The sequence below is a fragment of the Apodemus sylvaticus genome, chromosome 6, assembly GCF_947179515.1.
Source record: "Apodemus sylvaticus chromosome 6, mApoSyl1.1, whole genome shotgun sequence".
Taxonomy (NCBI): Eukaryota; Metazoa; Chordata; class Mammalia; order Rodentia; family Muridae; genus Apodemus; species Apodemus sylvaticus.
Genome location: NC_067477.1, coordinates 101,360,679 through 101,382,608, shown reverse-complemented (window position 1 = coordinate 101,382,608; position 21,930 = coordinate 101,360,679). Strand labels below are relative to the sequence as shown.

Here is a 21,930-nt window from a genome sequence, read left to right as displayed (position 1 = left end):
CTACGGGCACATAAGGCCATTTACTCTGGGGTTTAAGCCCAGTCTCTTCTCCTGTCATGAGATGCTCATCATTCTGAGCAGGTGGGATTACAGGAACTGGCCTGCATTTCATTCACATAGCAAACTGGTGACGCCTAGAGCTGATGGAGTTATTTGTCTTGCTGGGCTTTCTCTTGAAAAGTCAGTACTGTGCAAAGGATTTTCCTCTAAAGGGGGTAGTAGGTAAGAGCCCTAATTCAAAGAACAAAGCTATAATAAGGCCTCTGCTAAATTACCTCCACAAATACATAAAATGTTACCAGATCCCCGGTGTTTAGTGTCCCGGCACCTTGGTCATAAGCATCATCAACAACAGTATTGTCTGAGGAAGGCCAGCCATCAGATAAGAGACCCTAACAACAGACAGACAGACAAAACAAGACGGGGCCCCAAAGTGCCTGTCTGCTCCAAAGTTTATGATGCAGAAGATATGGCCCAAGCTTAGTGTTTGGTTTATGGTGGCATCTAACAAAACCCAAAGGTCGCCATCTTCTACCGAATCCTTAGGCTGACTTTTGCAACTGGACGAACAAAATCCCAGGGGATGGTTCCAGGCTATTTGCCAAGCAGAAAGGAAAAGCACAGAGGAGCTGGGTCAAGTCATCACCCAAACTCAAAGGCTGAGCACTCCCATTGACATCTGGCAAGGAGCTTGGGACACTCAGCACCCGAGTAATCAACTTCATAAACCTCAACACTGTCCCTGGGGGCTGGGATGAAGCTCAGAGGCAGAGCATTGACAAGCACATAGGTTCAGGCAGAGTCACTGTGCGTGGGGGGGGGGAGGGGCTGTCTCTGGAAAATACCACACTCTGAACAAAGAAGAGATCCTGAGAAGATGCTACCTCCACACAACTAGAGGGGGCCAGCTGGGCCACCTAGGGAGATCTTCAGCTGCAAGGGAAGGTGACCGGGAGCCCCCATGGGCTTTCTGCTCTTCTCTGTTCCCCTGGGAGCGGCTGTGCACTGACTCTCCAGATGTCTGTCCCAACACTGACAGCCAGCGCCGACCCGCCAGCAATTCTGCGACCCCTCAAAATCTCTAAGTCCCCTTGGGCCTCAGCAATAGCAGGTGAACAGACTGCTAGATTTTAGGACACTGCTGGAGTATTCTAAGTTATCAGCATGACAGCTGTTCTCTATCTGACACTAGCGAGGCTTGTCAACACCATAGGTAGTTAAGGATATATCCCTGGAAATTGTATTTCACCTGATCAAAAATGGGATCAATTAAATAGTATCTAAGGACTGCTCTAGGCCCTGTGAAGTCAGATACTTCCTATGCCAGAAAACATCGGGGCTCTCTTAATGACTATCAGAGAATTTCATGTTGTCCTAACTGATAACACTAGGCACAGTCTAGTTTCTCTTAGACTTAGACCCAGGTTGGGGTCTTAGGTTGTTATCTGTGCCATTTACAAGGAGGCTCACTTTGCCCTCTCAAAAAAATAAGGGCTTTCAAGCGCCCACGAGCCTGCTCAGCACATAGTTGCCTCTAGACAGGCAAGCTACACACAGCACCCTAAAGCCCAACATAGTACAAACCTGACAGACATTTTTCTCTCTTGTTTAATGATTTTTTTCCACTTTAAAACCATGATCTGTTCTACTTACATTTGTGTGTAATTTCTAGCAAAAAGCATGAACTTATAAACAAACAAACAAACAAACAAATAAATCTAGACTAGTGGCTGTTTCATCCTATGCATTGCTTCAGGCTAACTTACTTGACACGAAAACACACACAGTTTACCTTCCAGATAAGGGAAATTCTCAAGTCCTCCACATATTTAGCAATCATTTATTAATTTAAGTCTTGGTACAGTAAAACTCATAAAGGCTTACTGCTAATTTCTTTTAAGCTTTTGTGAGGCTCTTACACCTGTTCCCACACAGAGACATAACCTCTAAAAGATTTTTACAGACATAAGAACGTGAATCACAGGAGGAAAAGAGAGGAAATACAGAGCTGAGGGTCAGACGTATTAAAATCCCTTACCAACAAGCAATCTCGTCAGATATAAATAATGCTTTCAAGGGAGCCTAGCATACAGTGTTCTCTCCCTGTCTCTTATGAGTCCAAGATTTTTTTCTCTTTGTACCTTTTGGCCTGAAATTTACTTTTAACAAATAAAAATCTGGTGCAACTTTCATTCTTTTTTACTAGACTCTAGATTTCCTGAATAGGGCTGTTCACATTTGCCACACATAATAAAAACTGCGCGCACACACGACAGAAGAAATGCGTGATTCTTACCTTCTAATGATGACAACTGCTGCTCAGCCTCCAAATACAGCTGGGAGAAGATGGGCCGGGGCACCAGGGTATTGGAGCGTAGGGAGGCCTCGATGGAGTTGTGAAGGACCTCTTCAAACCGCGTGCTCTTTAGCTGGCCAGCGTAGGAATTGCCCATCTCCAGAGCACAAAGAGGATAGAGTCTTCTGGTTAAAATGACATTTCAGTTCTGCCGAGCAGGGCTGACTCCACACAAAGCCCGACGAAGAGGCGAACAGAGCAGCTGCAGCAGCAGCAACAGCAGCAGCAGCAGCAGCAGCAGCAGCAGGGAGAAGGGACGGGTTGCGGCCTCTGCTCAGCCCCAGACAGGAGAGGGCGGCTCTCTGCAGCTACTGCCAGGCAATTACAGGAAGTTATATAAGTAACAACCCCCACTGATTCCACACTCATGGAGCCCACTGCCTCTTAGAATATCCCACAAAGAAGAGTTTAGGCTTTCCTGGTTTTCCCAGAGATAGGATCCTGCCTCCAAGGGTGCCCAGGCAAATGAGGTAACTTGCCAGAAATGGGTATTGATATCCATGACAATATGAGAGTATGAGCCCAGATTTTAGGATTACAGGAGACATACATGCATGTACACATACACATATGCATGCGCGTGCGTGCGCGCACACACACACACGCGCACGCACACACACACACACGCACTCACAAACACATACACACCCCTAAAGGCAGGATTAGCAGCCTCTATCTCTGCTGTTTCTGGTAAAAGGCTAGCTATTAAAATTCTGCCTCTGAAGTCTAAAGTGTTCTCAGTGGTTCTCAACCTGTGGGTCACAACCCCTTTAGGGTTCAAGGAGTTGCCTAAGACCATCAGAAAAAAAAAAGTTACAACTCATAACAGTAGCAAAATTACAGTTACAAAGTAGCAACGAAATTAACTTTATGGTTGGGGGTCATCACAACACGAGGAACTATATTAAAGGGTCGCAACATTGGGGAGGTTGAGAACCACTGATATAGACTATATTTTAGCTTATTGAACATCTCCATCATAAGCAGTAAAGCAGAACAATCCCAGAACCTTGAAAAGATAAGAAGAAAACACTGATACTGCCATCTCCCCAAGGCAATCACCCTTGCTTTATCTGTGGTAACGTCATAACTAATTCACACACCATAGTACACAACTCATTGGTTTGTACTGTATTCCCCACTTTGTGCAACTGTGACATGATCAGTCTGGCATGTCCATCATCTCCAGAAAGAAGCATCAGAGCTGTCACTCCCCAGTCTTACAACAAGGTTGCTCTCCATCACCGCAGATCCCCTTCTTTGTTCTCTCTACTGAACGTATGGTAACACTGGCCAGGAAGCCTTCTGCCAACGGCTTTTTCCACTTAGCACAGAGACTCCAAGATATAAATGCATCATGGAAACCAGGTGGCAGTGGCAAGGCACACCTTTAATCCCAGGACTCAGGAAACAGAGGCAGGAGGATCTCTGTGAGTTTGAAACCAGCTTGGTCTAGAAGGCAAATTCCAGCTTTGTGTAGCCAGAGCTACACAAAAAAGCTCTATCTCAAAATAACAAACAAACAAACAAAAAACACAAAACCAAAACCAAATGCATAGTGGTATGAAATAGCGGTTTGCTGCCACAGGAATTCGCTTGTTTGTGTTTTGTTGAAGGCCTGAGGATAAAACCCACCGCCTCTCACCTGCTAAGGGAGAGCGCAGCCACTGAGCGCTGGACCAACCCTGCCACTGTGCTGTGCTTTGCAAAATTAACTCTCTTCAGAACTTTGGCTGGGAAGGGATGGGGTCTATATCCACAGAGCAATAATCATATATAATTACTTTGCTTGACATACACATGTCTCTTACACTTAAAATCATTTTAATGGCTCATAACATCCTACTGAGAGAAAACTCAAGCACTTGCCCAAACACTTCTCTGATTTGTACTTACAGTTAAGTGTCTGCTTTTGATCCAAGAGCAAGCCCTCAGTGTCCTATACCCTCCTGACGGGACCTTCCAGTCTTTGGCTCTGACATTAATGTTAGCTCTAGGTTTCTATTTCTTCCTTCCTGCTTCCTTTTAGTGGCATCTGTTGAATTCGTTCCAACTCCTAGAGAATAACCACTTGTTCATGTGACTTCAGCAATAGGGACATGTGAGGCCACACTGTCCTCTGCCCACTTCCTTGCTATGGCACGGAAGTTAACCATAAAGCCAGCCAATCAATCTCTTCTCCCTCTCCCTCCCTCCCTCCCTCTTCTTCTACACACACACACACACACACACACACACGTCTATATACACATTGATACAGGGTCTCTAGTAGCCCAGGCTCCCCTCAAGCTCGCTACACAACCAAGACAACCTTGAACTCTCGATCTCCCAGCGCCCACTTCCTGACTGCTGGGATGGCCGATGTGCACCACCATGCCTAGCTTTTCTTTTCTTTCTGGCCAGCTTATGTCCTCCATTTTGGTTCTCTCTGTCCAATGCTTATCAAAGAGAGTTTAATTCCTAAATAATCAAAATGGGGGGGGGGGCTTAGACTGCTAACTAAATTATAACTAAGGCTAGTCTTTAGATGTTCTATTTTTTTTTAATTTTTTAAAGGTCTCTTTCTGACTGATGCCTGAGGGAGTTTATAAGAATACTGCATACAGAAGAGAATACACAGACCCTGTCCATGTGCGAGGGCTATGGGAAGCAGGCCAAATTATCCCTTTCTTGTACTCCCTGGCATGCTTCTCTAATATAACGTTAAATTTTAAAATAACCTAAGATACACAGAGTAACACCAGATATCAAGAGTGGCAGCCCAGACAGGAGTTCTGAGTTTCTGTTTATAACTAACATATAAGACACACACTAGTTGGGAACTCAGCTTCCCCATGCAGCAAAATCTGGCCTATCACATTTTGCCTTAAGATATATGCTGTACAACCAAAGAGAACACATGGAATGACCCATGGCTCTAGCCACATATGTAGCAGAGGACGGCCTTGCTGGTCATCAGTGGGAGGACAGGCCCTGTGAAGGCTCCATGCCCCAGTCTAAGGGAGGCCAGGATAGGGAAGCAGGAGTGGGGAGGGGGGGGGAGGTCATGAATAGGGTGAGGGAGTATAGCATAGGGGGTTTTTGGAGGGGAATCAGGAAAGGGGCTAATATTTGCAATGTAAATAAAATATCTGGATGGTCTTTACCTCAAAAAAATAGAAAAAATGTTTTGAAATGATTGTATTTTTAAAAAGGTGTTTTTCAGAAAATTATCATTAACTGTTTTTGACTCAGTTTACTGATAACAATGATGTAAATGCCTGTTAGAGTTGGGAAGATTAAACTATATATTTAATACAATAAAAAAAAGATATATGCTGTAAATTCTCCTGTTCCTAGCTCCATGTCACTGTGGGACTGAAGATGCTCTACTTCCTACCTAAAGGAGAAATGAATGGTGTGGTCTGAGGATTTCCTGCCTCTACTGCAGGGGACAACAGCTGAGTCAAGGGCCTCTCTCTATTAACCACTTCCTGCCCGCAGGCCCTCCACCAGCTCTCACACAGTCAGGGAAAAGTCTTAAGACTAGTTTAGGAATTCATCCCAGCAAAGAGAAAGCGTCCCAGAGTGGAGAGGTCAACCCGAGACACTCTGGAAGATGGTTGGAAGGGGTCTTGGCCTCCTGACCACACGCTGCTTTGGTTTGGTGCTGTCTTGGTTTATCTGTCTCATACTCAAGATATTCATGAAGGAGTTGGCCATCGTTGAGGTGGGGTCTATGGCTCTCAATTCAGGGTCAGGAGCACACTGGGGGAGGAGCCTTGTGCAATTCTCAGTTCCAGGTGGTCTACCTAAGCTGCCACTGTTAATAACATCACAAACCTTCCCACTTACTTAACATCCTTGTCCGAACACCAGGCACACAGGAGGAGTTTTCTGTTAACACAACAACACACGGAACCTTGCAAACCACACCCACCCACAACCCTATCTATTTGCCTGGTGCTGAGGGAGAGCACATCTACTGAGCACCCAGAGCCCAGGGAACTCTGCAATCTGTGCCAATTGATACCTAAGGCAAAGAGGGCAACAAAGGGGGCGCTCCAGGCTTCCTCTATTTCCCAGGGGTGATAGCCAGGGAACAGGCATTTTGTTCCCTTAAAATGAACACTCTGCATTTTAGTGACTATAAATTAATACAGGAGGTGCAGGGGCTGAAGGAGCCCTTGTTGAAAGAATTGAAATGGGAGGGGGAGGGAGGAAAAGGGTGTGGGAGGCAAAGCGCACCTGCTAAGTTCTCTCACTTTGGGAAGGGAGAGACAAGGTGGATATACACAAGATACATTGTATATATGTTTGTATTGTCAAAGAGAATATTAGAGTTTTCTTTCTAAGCCAAAACTTCGCCCTGTTCTAAACAATTAGCAAAGAAGGAATGGTTTTCTGCTTAGAAGAGTGGACATGACAGCAAATTTCAAGACAGGCATGCATAAATCAAAGTTTCCTATCCTCCACCCATTGCAATGTTTACTACTTGAACTGTGTAACCTTCAAGGTATTTAGCAGAGACACAGAACACTGGAGAGGAAGGTAAATGGTATCTATCCACAGCAAGGAATTCTGACTAGAACAATGGTTTTCACACTAGATCCACGGCCGAAAAATAATGGATCTATCTGATCAATGATGGATAAACAAAACTGACCAGCTGCTTCTGCTACATAACAAGCATAAAATACAAAAATACTCTTGGGGAGCTAACAAGATAGCTCAGTGGGTAAAGGTGGTTGCCACCAAACCCTAAGGGCTTGAGTTCAATTCCCCAGACCCACATAGTACAAAGAAAGAACCGACTCTCTCAAGGTGTCCTGTGACATCTGTAAACACATGCACATGTATACAGCAACGTACACACTAAAGTAAATGTCTTTTTATAAAGGTTTTAATCTTCTCAAGCAAGGCTGTAAATCCTTCTGCTTTTTAAAGGTCTGATAGGGTCTAGGATTAAGTGGTCCTTCCCTGAGTCACATTCCTCAGTGATACAGTCACCGGCACACTGTCCCCACACAAGCAAATAACCCATACTCACGCTTACGCAGGAAGCACTGATTAAGTAAAGTGAACACACACACACACACACACACAGAGCTACAAAACATGAAAGTAGGAGGGGGACTTGGGAAGAAGAAACAATTTAGTAGGAGAAGGAAAGAGAAGATAATGGAGGGATTTGGTCAAAGAACATTATATGTGTGTGTATATATAATGAAATGTATCTATATCTATATCCATATCCATATCTATATCTATATCTATCTTAATTTTTGAGCAAATGTTGGTGGCTTATGCTTTTAATCCTAGCACTTTGGAGGCAGAGGCAGGTGGATCACTGGGAGTTCAAGGCTAGCCTGGTCTACATAGTATGAGTTCCAGGCCAGTCAGAGCTATGTATAGTGAGATTCTGACCATAAATAAATAAATAAATAAATAGGGGGAAGAAAGGAAGAAAAGAAGGAAGGAAGGAAGGAAGGAAAGAAGGAAAGAAGGAAGGAAGGAAAGAAGGAAGGAAGGAAAGAAGGAAAGAAGGAAAGAAAGAAGGAAGGAAGGAAGGAAAGAAAGAAAGAAAGAAAGAAAGAAAGAAAGAAAGAAAGAAAGAAAGAAAGAAAGAAGGAAAGAAGGAAGGAAGGAAAGAAGGAAGGAAAGAAAGAAGGAAGGAAGGAAGGAAAGAAGGAAGGAAGGAAAGAAAGAAGGAAAGAAAGAAGGAAGGAAGGAAAGAAGGAAGCAAAGAAGGAAAGAAGAAAAGAAGGAAGGAAGGAAAGAAGGAAGGAAGGAAGGAAAGAAAGAAGGAAAGAAGGAAGGAAGGAAAGAAGGAAGGAAGGAAAGAAGGAAGGAAGGAAAGAAGGAAGGAAGGAAGGAAGAAAGGAAGGAAGGAAGGAAAGAAGGAAGAAAGAAAGGAAGGAAGGAAAGAAGGAAGGAAGGAAGGAAGAAAGGAAGGAAGGAAGGAAAGAAGGAAGAAAGAAAGGAAGGAAGGAAAGAAGGAAGGAAGGAAGGAAGGAAGGAAGGAAAGAAGGAAGGAAGGAAAGAAGGAAGGAAGGAAGGAAGGAAAGAAGGAAGGAAGCTTTGTTTTCACTTCTAAGCTATTGACACAATTGCTCAGTTTTATATGTTTTACTTCTGTTGTTATAACTACATAAAATACTTTAGAAAATTTAAAACTATGATAAACATTTAGAAGGATAAAAGAGTTAATTGTATTCCCATTGCTGAAATCCTCTTACTATCGACATTTATCCTTCTAGATTTTTCTATGCACAAATTTTATTGATATTTATAAATACCTATGAGTTCAAAGCCAGCCCGATCTAGGGAGCAAGTTCCAGGACACCGAGGGCTACACAGAAAAACCCTGTCTCCAAAAACCAAAATGTATCTATCTTGTAAGTGAAAGGCTAGTGAGTCTCTCAACACTTTTTAACCTTTATTAAAAATATTCTTAGTTTTAAGGGCTGGAATGACAAATGGTTCAGTGGATAAAAGCACTTACTATCCTAGCTTAAAGAATTACATTCACTCCCCAAACCTAAAGTGGAAGACAAAACTGATTCCTAAAAGTTGGCCTCCAGCCTCCACACCGTGTCACAGAAAACACGTGCCTGTGCCCGCATTTACATCACACACACACACACACACACACACACACACACACACACATTATAGACATCATACACATCACACACATTACAGACACCACACACATTACAGAAATCACACACAAACATCATATATATGCACACCACACACAAACACATACCATTAATAAAAATAAATATACATAAACTTTTAGGAAAAAAACAAAAAAAAGGGCAGGAGAGGTGGCTCAGTGGTTAAGGTTGATCTTCTAGAGGACCCAGGTTTGAGTCCTAGCGCCCACATGGTATATAGATATATAGATATATAACGGGGGGGGGGGATTTGATCAAAGAACATTATATACATATGCATATACATATATATATAATGAAGTTATATTTTACCTATCTATAAAATTATAAAAAGTATATCTTAATTTTGGACCAAGTATAGGTGGCTTAAGCTTTTGACCCTAGCACTTTGGAGGTAGAGGCAGGTGGATCACTAAGAGTGATACAGATATAGATATATATAGGCAAATAAATAGTTATCTATAACTCTATTTCTAGGAGATCTAATATCCTCTTCCTGCCTCTTCAGACACCAGGTACATATGTGGTGTGCAAATATGCAGGCAAAACACACAAAATGAATTTAAAAAAAAAGAAAAGGAGACTTTTATCTTATAACCCTAAGCAAACACTGACGTTTTAATATCTACAAGCGATAGCAAGAGAGAAAATATCCAACACTCCCTATCTGCAGGCGTTTTTGACATCACAGCAGTGAGGACACCCTGGTAGATAAGACTGGAGAAGCAGCATTAGGGAGGTTAGGAAATGTCAGGGCCCTTTTTGTTTTCCCTACTGGACCACAACCGAGCAGTGTGGGCACTTTCCACATACCGTGGTAATATTCTGCCTTCCAGACAGGTCACGGCCAGGACATCTCACCTGCCAGCTAAGGAAGGGTTCAGCTGGCCTGAGATGGGAGGCAGCCTGTCAGAATCCCTCACTTAACTGTGAGAACCAAAGGCCCAGACATGAGCCTAGTGTAAAATCCATCACTAGCACTTAAACAGTGCTCAGTAGGGAAGCCCACACGGCTAGGCAGCCTGTTGACCTGAGTCTGATCCACGCAACTCACATGGTGGAAGTAGAGTTGTCCCATAAACTGTCCTCTGACTTCTACATGAGTACATGATACACGCACACACACCCATACACACACACACACACACACAGAGAGAGAGAGAGAGAGAGAGAGAGAGAGAGAGAGAATAAATAAATGCAACTCTCAATTTCTAAACAGTGTGTCCTGGATGGAAGTCAATGTCGGTGAAAGGCTTCCTTGAACTGGGTTCCTTCCCTGCCTGACCTCTGAGCACACAGCATTATGTTCTCCTGCAGTCACAGATGCAAGGTTGCAAAGAGCCTGTGAAGTCCCTCACTGCCCTGACACACTGCACACACGCCAAAGCTAAGAGCAGTTCCTCCCAGTACTCTTGACCTTCAGAATCTGAAGCCTCTCCCACTCAGAAACTCCGACAGGCAGAGTGGTAGCCACATTAGAACACAGTCCTCATCAGTTCACAGAAGCTGGGACGGAGCAAAGAACTTTCCTCAAAGGCTCAGTTCAAAAGTGAGGGCTTAGACAGGCAGGAATCAGTCATGAAAGATTGTGAAAGAGATAGCATCTGGAAGTGTCGGACATAGTGCCGGTGGCACGGTGAGTTACTCATGTCCAGCTAAATCAGAGCATTCGCTCATTTAAAGGATCAGAATTTTAGGTCATATGTGGTAAATGACAACCAGTTCATCAGTCCATATGTGATATAAGGGGGAGAAAAAGTGCACAGCATCACAAAGGCTATTGGGAAATTCTTAACCCTCAAGTTCAAGACAAAAGAGACAGCCAAAGTACAAAGAACAGAACTGCAGAGAAAATAAAATCTACCACAACTAGGATTCTCACTGGGACACTGTACTCACGAATCAAGAACAGAACGTTACAAAACAAGAACACGCAGAAAACAAGAGTGAACTCGTCTAAGCTGCCTAAATATCAGAAATTTAAGTCTGAGTGGAGAGCCTAAGAGCAAAGTTGAAGTTAAAGAATCAAAGGAGAGAAAAGGTAACATTTGAATTATTTAACTATATATTCAGACAATTATAATAGTCAGCTGACTTTAGTAGTTAAGTATGTCATTGTCCTGTCATATTATTTTCAAGATAAGGAAAAAGAACTGCACCTGGTCACAATTACTCTAAAACATCTCATAAAGTCACTCAGAAAATTTATATAATTAATCAACTTTGCCCCCCCTCTTCAAGAAAGGTAGGTGGTCAAGACCTCAGCTGAGAAAGGTCCTGGCAGGTACCAATACTAAAGGAAAGTTGTTTTATAGTTTCTTTTCTCTTCCTTTTTTTTTTTTTTTTTTTTTTTTTTTTTTTTTTTGAGGGGGAGTGGTTCGAGACAGGGTTTCACTGTGTAGCCCAGGGTGTGTTGGAACTCACTCTGTAGACCAGGCTTGTTTCAAACTCACAGAGATTCTCCTGCCTCTGCCTCCCAAGTTCTGGGCTTGAAGGCATAAACCACCACTGCCTGACTTTATGTTTTCTTTAATATCTTTATCCTGTTGACATGCTAGAAGATACTCTTTAAGCTTAGGGGAAAAAGAAAGAAAAGTTGAGACTAATCCAGGAGTTTCCTAGGAATTCCAGGAAGAACAACATGAGCAAGAGAGTAATGATATACAAGAAATTACAGAGAACTTACCAGAACTGAAGCACAGAAGATTCTAGATCAAAAGGACCCTATGAGTACCCAGTATAATACACACACACACACACACACATACTGAAGTTTATGGCCATGAGATGTTAGGTTGCAAGGAGGAAAAGAGGAGAGAAAATCAGATTCTAGATTTGAAATGACCATAGTGGCTCTGATTTCCCAAGAGCAACACCAGACATTTGAAATAATAATGTAATGCCTTGGAATTCCAAGGGAAACTTTTATACTCAGAATTTTATACACAATCAAGATCATGATCCAAAGAAACAAGAGAATACATTTTTGGAAAGTCAAGGTCTCTAGAAGCTACTAGGAAATGGAGGCTACTAGCAAATGTTAGCGTTAAGTTTAGGGTTAGGGTTAGGGTTAAGTTTAGAGTTAGGGTTAGGGTTGAGGTTGGAGTTGGGGTTGCGGTTAGGGTTGGGGTTGGGGTTAGGGTTGGGGCTGGGGTTGGGGTTAGAGTTGGGGTTGGGGTTGGGGTTAGGGTTGGGGTTGGGGTTGGGGTTTAGGGTTGGGGTTGGGGTTAGGGTTGGGGTTGGGGCTGGGGTTGGGGTTGGGGCTGGGGTTGGGGTTGGGGCTGGGGTTGGGGTTAGGGTTAAGTTTAGAGTTAGGGTTAGGGTTAAGTTTAGGGTTAGGGTTAGGGTTAAGTTTAGAGTTAGGGGGTTGGGGTTAGGGTTAAGGTTAGGGTTGGGGTTAGGAAACTCAACACAGGAGACAGTACAGGGGCTCACAGGTACCCTTGATAACATGTGTGAAGTCACAGTAGCAGGGGACAATGGAGCTCCAGGAAGGATGTCCCAAAGTGGCTTAATTGTGTGGTGGTTTACACCACACTGGGAGTTTTTTGAGCTGTATGAAAATATGGGAATGGAATTTGGATAGATTCATTAGAATTTGAAGCCTATAAAAGAACCAGTCAGTACCTGCAGGGAAAAGAGATGTATAACATGGGAGTGTTGGTTTTCACAGACTGTGAGTCCACAAGGCAGACTGACTCGCCTGGTTTGAAAGATGAGGGAAGGGAGGCAGTATGTGCCTGTCCTGTACACGTGTGAGTCTAGGGATGTGTGCTTACCATTGCATGTTGGATGTGTGTGTTCGGGTGCATGCATACATGTTGATGCACATGTATTTGATAGGGTGGTTGGATATGATTGTGTTTTCAGGGTATTTGTAAAGAAAGATATATAATTGCTACAGAAGACTTAAGAAAGCCTTACTCTCATATTTTACAGAAAGAATGAAAAGATGGTCTAGAAACAAAGGAAACACTGCAGCACGAGGCATTACTTGAAAATAAAAACGTAAATCTCCCCGGAAGAAAGGAAACAGTTGCCCCTGGGTCAGCAATTAAGTCTTTGCTGTCAAGCCCAATGATCTGAATTTGGTCCCTGGAAACCAACATGGTAGAAGGACAGAACACACTCCCACAATCTATTCTTGGGCCTGCACACACACACACACACACACACACACACACACACATACACATACACCACACACACACACACACACACCACACACACACACCACACACACCACACACACACACACACACACACTGCGACACATCTCCTCTGGGAAAAGTATCTCTGACCAGCTGAAATTGAAGCATCTCAGGCACACTTGTGTTTGTGGATAAACCTATGCATAACCGTCCCTGCCAGCTCCTTTTCTTGTAGCATCACGCACAGTGTTGCCCAATTTCATAGAAGGCTATGACAACTTCTAGCAACGCAAACCTCAGTCTGTGGGCTGTGCGCCGCCATAGATAGCTATGAATGTGACCTAGCACAAAATCGGAGACTTACTTTAAACATTGTGAGAGACTTTTGTCATCTTTTCTCTAACTCAGTTCTTTGGCTCTTCAGCACAGGCTGTGTAGATGAGAACATCAAATGTCAGTGTCATAAGGTGGGAAGACTCCTGAGAGGATACTGGCCTAAGAACCTAGGCATGCACACACTTCAAAGCTTGGTGTCCTCTGGGTGGGTTACCACTTTGTCACATTGAGAGCCAAGAAAATCCTGCCATTCTTCAGAGAATAAGGCTCGACCTAGACTGCTGGAACCTCCAGATAGAGCCCACATAGTCCCCATTGCAGAGCCTGTCCATCACAGCGACAAACCCCCAAAGAACACACAGAAACACAAGCCTTCCATTTAGCTAGTTGGCCTGTATTCACTTCCGTCACTTTTCAGTACATAGTTTTAAATATTTTTGGATATGCAATGCATGCTTATATGGACCTGGGTAGGAGCTGGAAGTCCTGTTAAATGTCTTCCTCTGTTACTCTCCACTTGTCCGACATCTCCAGGAGGCTCAGCAGCTCTATCTCACTCTACAGGCTATCGGGCTATAGCAATCCTCTTGGCTCTGCCTCCCCAGAGCTCGGATCACAGACAATGCCGTCATACCCAGCTTTCTCAGTGCATCCCTGGGATCCAAACCCAGGCCCTTAGGCCTGCACAGCAAGCCCTTGATCACCTGAGCCATCTCTCCTGTCCATAATTTATATTTTATAGTATAAATAATATTTAATGAGACTCTAGTCCATGTGTAAAATTTATAGATCAGTAGATAAGCCATAGATATACACGTGAATATATACCTGCATTCATTCTCATTAGGCCCCACGGCGCTAGGCTGCTGAAGACCTTAGACACCAAGTATTCAGAAGAGTCAGGAGTGAGGGAAGGTGACAGAGAGCTCTGGAGGGCTAGAGTGTGGGGTTGATAAAGTTCAGATGCAACCCACATCTGGGCATGAGCGCATGAGCACAGCTGGGCTATAACTTAGGTCCTCAGGATGTCCCTAGGACAGCCCCCTGTTATAATCTAAACAAGTCTTCTGGCTGATTTCACACACACACACACACACACACACACATAGCACCTGAAGACTTTATTGCTCTATGCTTAATCACATTGAGATGACTTTTCCTGAGAATCATGGAACAAGGTATGCATTCCTCCCTCCAGAGCACACACAGTGCTTCTCAGCCACTGTTTCTGTAAGGTCCTCCGTCAGCTAAGCCTTCACTTAGAAAACACCCATCCCTCACCCCCAGTGAGCTGCCTGCATGTCCACACGGACCTGGATTTATTCTCCAAAAGCCACAGAGACCATCTACGGCTACCAGCTCCCCTGAAGAACCGCGGCAGACTACAGCAAAGAAGTTTACTCAGACGCTTCCTGTCCACTGACTTCTGACCCCATCTCCCTCAGCGCCAGAAATAGTTTCCTATGGAGAAAGGTTCTCTCTCCGCCACCCAGGCCACCCCAGGCCTCTAGAGACGGCACAGCTTGCCACAAAGCCCAAGTTCAGATAGCTGGTGTTCTCAAGCCACAGATGCTTGTGGCCTGGCCTGGCCTGACCTGGCCTGCTCCTGTGAAAAGCAAGGATCATTCTCCTCCCAGTTTGACACAATCTCATTGCCACCTTAAGCTAAGAGAATCCTGTCCCAAAACATCCCTCACTTAGGCAGGCCTCACGGGTAGTGGGTATGAGCATCGATGGTGTGTGTTACCTTGGTAATGGGTACCATTACCAGAGGTCACATTCCAGACAAAGGGAAAGAGAAAGGGGAGAAGAAAGCTCTCTGGTTATTCAGGTCTCCTGACACAGTTCGGGCCTTCAGAAAGAGCCCTGTGGAGGTGTAGGGAAGCCTGGGGGGACTGCATAAAGAGATGAAGGAGAGTGTGGAGAACATAAAGACTTCACCCTGTGGAAGATCACAGAGGGGCTCATCTGGCTCAGAAAATGGCGGGAAGCCACCAGTGGTCTCAGCAATGCAGAAAATACCAAGAAGCAGTAAGAGACTGGTGTGAGTGACAGCAGCAAACCAGGCCCTCCTCACCCTCCAAGCCCTCACCCAGGCCCGAAATACTCCCTGCATGGAGCTTCATGAGGCCCGGTCCCACAAATCCCCACTACTGTCCAATCACCCTTTACCTTGAGAAGAAAGCCCGGGCTCCAAGGCCAGGGCCTACGCCGGGCTCCCCACTGCCCTCCCTTCTCAATCTTCCATCTGCCCTGCCTGTTCTGAATGCAGCCCAAAAGCGTCCCCAGGCCTCCCTGAGTTCTAACTCTTTCTGGAGACACGTGCCCCAGAATCTCTCTCTGCCTGCCTTCCAGAACCATACCTGAGGACGACAAAAGACAGCCACAGAGCCACAGACCACCCAAAGTCTCGGTATAGACCCCACACTGTTGCCACCACTAACTGACTCCATGTTCCAACTTTTGAACAAATTCCAACTAGAAGGATCCTCCAGACAACAGAAAAGAAAGGAGGGGTTTGAGTCCTGGGACCCCAAAGTTTGTGACTAGATCCATGTATACATTTGTATGTGCATGCATGCCTGCGTGCTCATGCGCACTCCAGTGTCATGTGGAGGCCAGAGGAGCACCTGCTGGGCTCAGTTATTCTACCACGTGGGCCTGGTGGACCTCACGCAGGCTGTAAGCCTCAGCAGCAAGAGCCTTCACCCTCTGAGCCACCTTGCCAACTTGAGAGCAAACGTTTTGAAGAATAGAACGGAACAAAGCAATTCCCTCTGAGGATGATACGTTCATCCTTCCCAGTCACTCCCAGCAGGCTTGGCGGCTCCAATGCTCTAGCAGTAGCAAGTCCTGAATATACGATAGGGCAATAAGGGCACTAAACTGCAGAATTGGGTCCCATAAACTCTTTGGCGGCCAGGCCGACAGGAAACGGGGGCATTCGGATGTATATTCCCTGGTCTGTCTTGCAGGAACTCATGAACTCCACAGGTGCTATGGAGGAAAGAGATGGGGGGGGGGGGGGGGCTGGGAAGGCAGCCAAGCCACGAGCCCTCCTCCCCTGAGCCTGCCCAGCCTGCAAGGAAGCTCCCCAGATCTACTGCGCCCTTTATAGACATCTGTTCACAGAAGGTCAGGGCGATTCTTTGGAGATCTTCGAGTGCTCTCGAAAAGAAGGACAGAAAGGGCAGCTTTTCATTCTGGTCACAGCAAGCGAGCGAGCGGTGAATGGAATCACAAAGCCGAGAAAGACCTCACTGGGAAGCCCGCTCTCCAGGGCCAGCAAAGCAGGCTCCAAAAGTGTCTTAAGTCTCCTCAGCCTGCCCTTTGTGATAGCTCCGACTGCGGCTTTTGTATCCACCATGCATAAAACAAATCATTTACCTCCTTCTTAGATACTACAGCAAAGAGTACCAAGGACATAATTAAGTGTGCTTCTCTCTGGTTATGTAGCCCCCACTACCTTACAAAAGGCTAACACACCCCCAGCTAATCTGCTTATCCCATCCAATGCTGTCATAAATAAATAAGAGCCAACACAGACCTCTTCAACCCCAAAGTCAAATCCACCATACCTTCAGAGAAAGCCGGTCACTTCAGGCAGCCCCTCAACCAACAAGCTAAGAGCAGGTTGCAAATCCCCTGCTAAGGGCAGGAAGCACGGAGTGGCTTACCCGCCTCCCTCAGCCGGCACCTTTGATCTGCCTGGGAGAACAGGACACAGGACAGGACAGAGCAGGCTGCTCTCTTCCACCCTGATGCATGGCAGGGAGCCCAGGGTTTGGGGGGCGGGGGTCGACCTGACACCATAGTTAAGGAGCCCTGACACCGATTAGTATCAGAGCTGGTATCTGCAGCCACGCAGCGCAGCAAACCACTCCCCGCAGAAAAGAAAGGGGAATTGGCAATTCGAGCTCCATCTGCCCCACTCCTCCTGGGTCAATGTTCTCAGAACTGAAGCGCTATGGGTCACAGCGCTCTCCCGGCAGGTACATAACAATCCACTGCTCAAATCACGGGCGGTTCAACTGGTCTTTTTTTTTTTTTCTCAACAACATAGAAGTTTCTGTCCTTGGGAGTACGAAACCAAGGATGCTAGTGTGGTGAACAAAGGGTGGTGGTCAGAGCTCAGCCATGCAGGGCAATGTCTGTGTCAGCATTGGCGTGAACCGGAAGCAACCAGTGTCCCTCAGAGTCACCGCCTCCTAAAGCCAGAGTGCACCCTGGCACCTGGAACTCCCTTGAGACTCACAAGGGGCGTAGTTTTTAGTTAGTTGGTTAGTTTTGTGCAGGTGTGTCTATATATGTGTGTGCACACATGAGATGGCATTTGTGTGGAGGTCTGGGGACAAACCACACCTGGCTTCTTCATGGGCTCCAGGGATCTGAGCTCAGATGGTCAGTCTTCCGCCATAAATGCTTTCACCCACTGAGCATCTCCCCAGCCCTAAGGACATACGTCAACTCTTTTATTTGCATTGTTTTGGTTTTACTGCATGCAAATCTCTGAGCACACCCCAGCTGGCATTTAGAGCCCTATAGGTGTTTCTTCTATGAAGACCAGGACTCTAAACTGAATCCTAACTGCAAAAGGAAGGAAGGGAAGTGAGAGACAGCTCTACTTGTAGTAGACAACTTTTACTTCCATTTGCTTACAGTGATGACTTACTTGAATACATGTTGGGGATTTCGATGCTATTTACCTATGTGACAAAATCTAAAAGTTGAATTATTCTTAATAGCAATGCAAAGTCAGCAAAGGCAGATCCTAGATGCTTCAGAATGCCATCCCCCAAAGTACCAGGTTCCATCAGGGTGGAATTAAGACTCGCACATACCTGCATATTCCCATTCCCCCAGCCCTACCTAAACAGTGCTCATAGGAAAGGTGGGACACACAGGCACACAGTCCTGCAGTTCTTGTCAACTGTGGAGCAGCGCCCCCTGGTGGTCCTGCTTGGTGCGATTCAGGAGCCCTGAGGCTGCTTCGTGGGGTCTCTCCATTCTCATCATTATCCTTCAAAGGAGGTTGGAGAAAGACCACCACGCATAATGCACCTGTCATTCTGCCAGAGCACTGTTGGTGCTGCTGGGAACCTGGGAGCTAAAGAAATGTCCAAGAGGGAGGGATATCTCAGGTGAGCTACAGCACCCACAGGCAATGAAAGCCGTGCATGAAGGCATTGCAAATAGCCTCTTAAGCTGTAACATGGAGCAAGAGATTGATTTGTGGGCTGAGGCGATGTCTCAGGGGTGGAAGGCTTACCTAGAAGCCATGAGTTCAGTCCCCATACAAGGATACAAAGAAGGGAGGAAGGAAGGAAGGAAGAAAGGAAGGGAGGGAGGGAGGGAGGGAGGGAGGGAGGGAGGGAGGGAGGGAGGGAGGAAGGAAGGAAGGAAGGAAGGAAGGAAGGAAGGAAGGAAGGAAGGAAGGAAGGAAGGAAGGAAGGAAAGAGGAAGAGAAGGGGGAGGGGAGGAGGGAAGGAAGCAGGAAGAGAGGGGAGGAGGGAGGAATAGAGGGAGGGAGGAAGGGTGACAGAGGGAGAAAAGGAGAGAGGGAGGGAAAAAACAAAAAAATATTTACCACTGCTACTGTGGAACTGGACAGACGGCTTAGTGGCTAGAAGCACTTGCTATTCCTGCAGAGGACCCAGGTTCGATTCTCAGCATCAACATGGAGGTATCTGTCAACTACCTCCAGTGCCAGGGGAATCTACCACCCTCCTCTGTGGGCATCACAGGGAAATGGTGCCCAGGCATACAAATAACATAACAATTCCCTAGCTATGTATTGTATCCTTTAAATTGTTCTATATGTTTAGACACATATTATACTACATTCTGATTACTGTAATATCTCTATTGTAGCACAGAGACGATTAAACAGCAGTGTTTACGCCATGTGCTTTCAGATCCAGAACTGATTTGTACCCTTAGTTACTAGGTGTTCAACCTTGAGCAAGTTAGCCATAATGTATATCAGTTTCCCAAGCTGGAAAAAAAATAAACCCTATTTTTGAGGCACGCTGTGTGGACTCAGTAAGTTACCAAGCAGAGCGCTGGCTCACAGCAGCTCCTGGTCCATCACAACACCAGGCACAGCAGAGGTAAAGCCGTGACCATCACTGTGAAGCTCTCAGCCTGCGGATAGGCACAACTCAAAAAGGGACTGACAGAAAACCCATTGCAGTTGCCTCTATATAAATGAGTTCAAGTGTTTGTAGGTGTTTCCCATTTTTGCACTAGTCAGTTAATATTTTTTTAAAGATTTATTTATGTCTATGAGTACACTGTAGCTGTCTTCAGACACACCAGAAGAGGGCATGGAATCCCATTACAGATGGTTGTGAGCCATCATGTGGTTGCTGGGAATTGAACTCAGGACCTCTGGAAGAGCAGCCAGTGCTCTTAACCACTGAGCCGTCTCTCCAGCCCCCCAGTTAACTTTTGAAGCTGGTTTATGTTAGCCTACAAAGAATTTAGCAAAGTAGGGTTTGCTTTCCCCTCCCTATCAAGATAGACTTGTGACCCACATTGGGAGGGGAGGTATTGGGGGGGTGATGACAAGGCAGAGAGAGAGAGAGAGAGACCCCCTCACCACTGCCACCGCTGCCACCACCACCACCATCCAGTGCTGCTGAGGGTGTGGCGTGAATTGTCCTCCTGATTTACAATGGAGGCCTGATCTCAGCCTCTCCCTTCTCCATCTCAAATGCTGCACTATGGAAGGACCTTATGTGCATGTGAAATGGAAAAGCCCCTTCCACATACACATAAGGTCATGAGCACAGCCATCACGCCAGCTGCTACTGCGTCAGCTTTTATTTTCCCCTCCCTACCACAAAGACTAGCCGTAATGACCTTCAAGAGGCACCACAGTCTCTGTTTATTCAACAGAACACTCCAGAAACTGATGATAACCCCCATCAACATGGAAACATGCTTTGAGTCTCACTAAACGTGTCCCTGATCAATTTCCCAATCACTTTAGGACAGGAACTTCCACTCAGGGAGATGCTACCACCCAGCACCTGTCAGAAGCTTCCTGAAAATGGAAGCCGCACTCTGCTGGGTGCTCGCCTCTGCTCTGCCATGAAGCCTTTACTCTCTATCCAAAACACGAACTCCTACTCACTCTTCAATACCCAACTCAAGCATCACTTCCAAGGTGGACCTGATTCCTTGAACAGAATCCCCTCCCCCACCTTCTTCCTTCACAGCCCCACTGTTCCTGGTGTAGGCTTGGTACTCATGTCTGCTCTCAGATCCCTCATTCTGTGTGCTCGGCCTTCTCCCCTAACGCGGAAGGATCCGTAAGAGAATGTAGGTGTGCCCATCCCGTGCCAATCAAAGTGCAGGGGAAATAAAAAAAGATCTGCACAAGGGCTTGGCCCCTGACCTCCAGCCTCACACGACAAAGAGTATTTGGAAGAGCTTATTTGTAGTGTATGCCATTCACTAGGAAAGAAGGAGGGAACAGGGACAAAGGAGGAGCAAAGAGCTCAAAGCAACAATGAAAACAACAAGAACAAAAGCATGAGCACTTCAAATACCCATATTTAGGAAACATTATAAGCCTACAAAATTATTGGGCATAGTCAGAAAGTTAAGAAGACAAAATACCTAGTGCACACAGAGCTGGTGCGAGCTTTGGGGCATGCTTACGGAAAGTCAAGGCTCTAGTTAGACTGTGCTCAGTCCCTTCCCGTGAATTAGTGGATTCCAGAATTCTGGGGGCTCAAGGCAGCAAAGAAATCATCCAATCCATCTTAATCAATGAACAAATGATTTACCTTTCATTTATATAGAACTCGATCAACTGTCATCCTGTGGGCCAGGTGCCAGGATCAAAGAGCGGAGAGAGCTGTCCTTCCTTCTAGAAGCGTAGCCAACTGAAAGACATAAACAAACAGAAAGGTAAACGTCTGGTGAATCTCCACCTTCACACCCACCATACATGACCCCTCCTGAAATCATCATTTAAAAAACTATCTAGTTTTAGGACCCACAGGAATAAGGCGGATTGCTGCCACGCCTGACGACCTGAGTTCAGTCCCCGGTGACCCGCCTGGTAGAAGGAAAGAACCAATTCTTCCTACAAGTTGTCTGCTCACTTTCATAAGGTTGCTATGGCCTGTGCACACCCCTCCAACACACACACACACACACACAAATAAATTACAATAAAACAAATTCTTTTTGAAACAGTCTCACTCAGTAGCCTTGACTGGCCTGGAACTCAGGATGCAGATTTCAGAAAGACACGGGCCACTTCCCTGTCTCCTTCTTCCCTAGTGAAAGACACCCACTGCAAACAAGCGCTTCCAAATACTGTTTGTCATGTGAGGCTTGAGCCCAGGGCCAAGCACGTGCACAGCTCTCTGCTCCCAGGCACTTTGATTGGCGCAGGATGGACGCCTGC

At 45.7% G+C, this 21,930-nt stretch overlaps 1 protein-coding gene across 1 annotated transcript in view; it reads right to left on the bottom strand.

Annotated features, from left to right (window-relative positions):
- The window catches only part of Greb1 (growth regulating estrogen receptor binding 1), an 89,843-nt gene extending 68,449 nt beyond the window's left edge, over window positions 1–21,394 (bottom strand). The window contains exons 1-2 of the mRNA XM_052186085.1: window positions 21,302–21,394; window positions 2,297–2,453 (exon numbers count right to left, since the gene is read on the bottom strand). Coding sequence (XP_052042045.1) covers window positions 2,297–2,453 — 157 coding nt within the window. The 5' untranslated portion in view covers window positions 21,302–21,394. The remainder of the gene's footprint in view (window positions 1–2,296; window positions 2,454–21,301) is intronic.
- Between the last annotated feature and the right edge of the window lie 536 nt (window positions 21,395–21,930).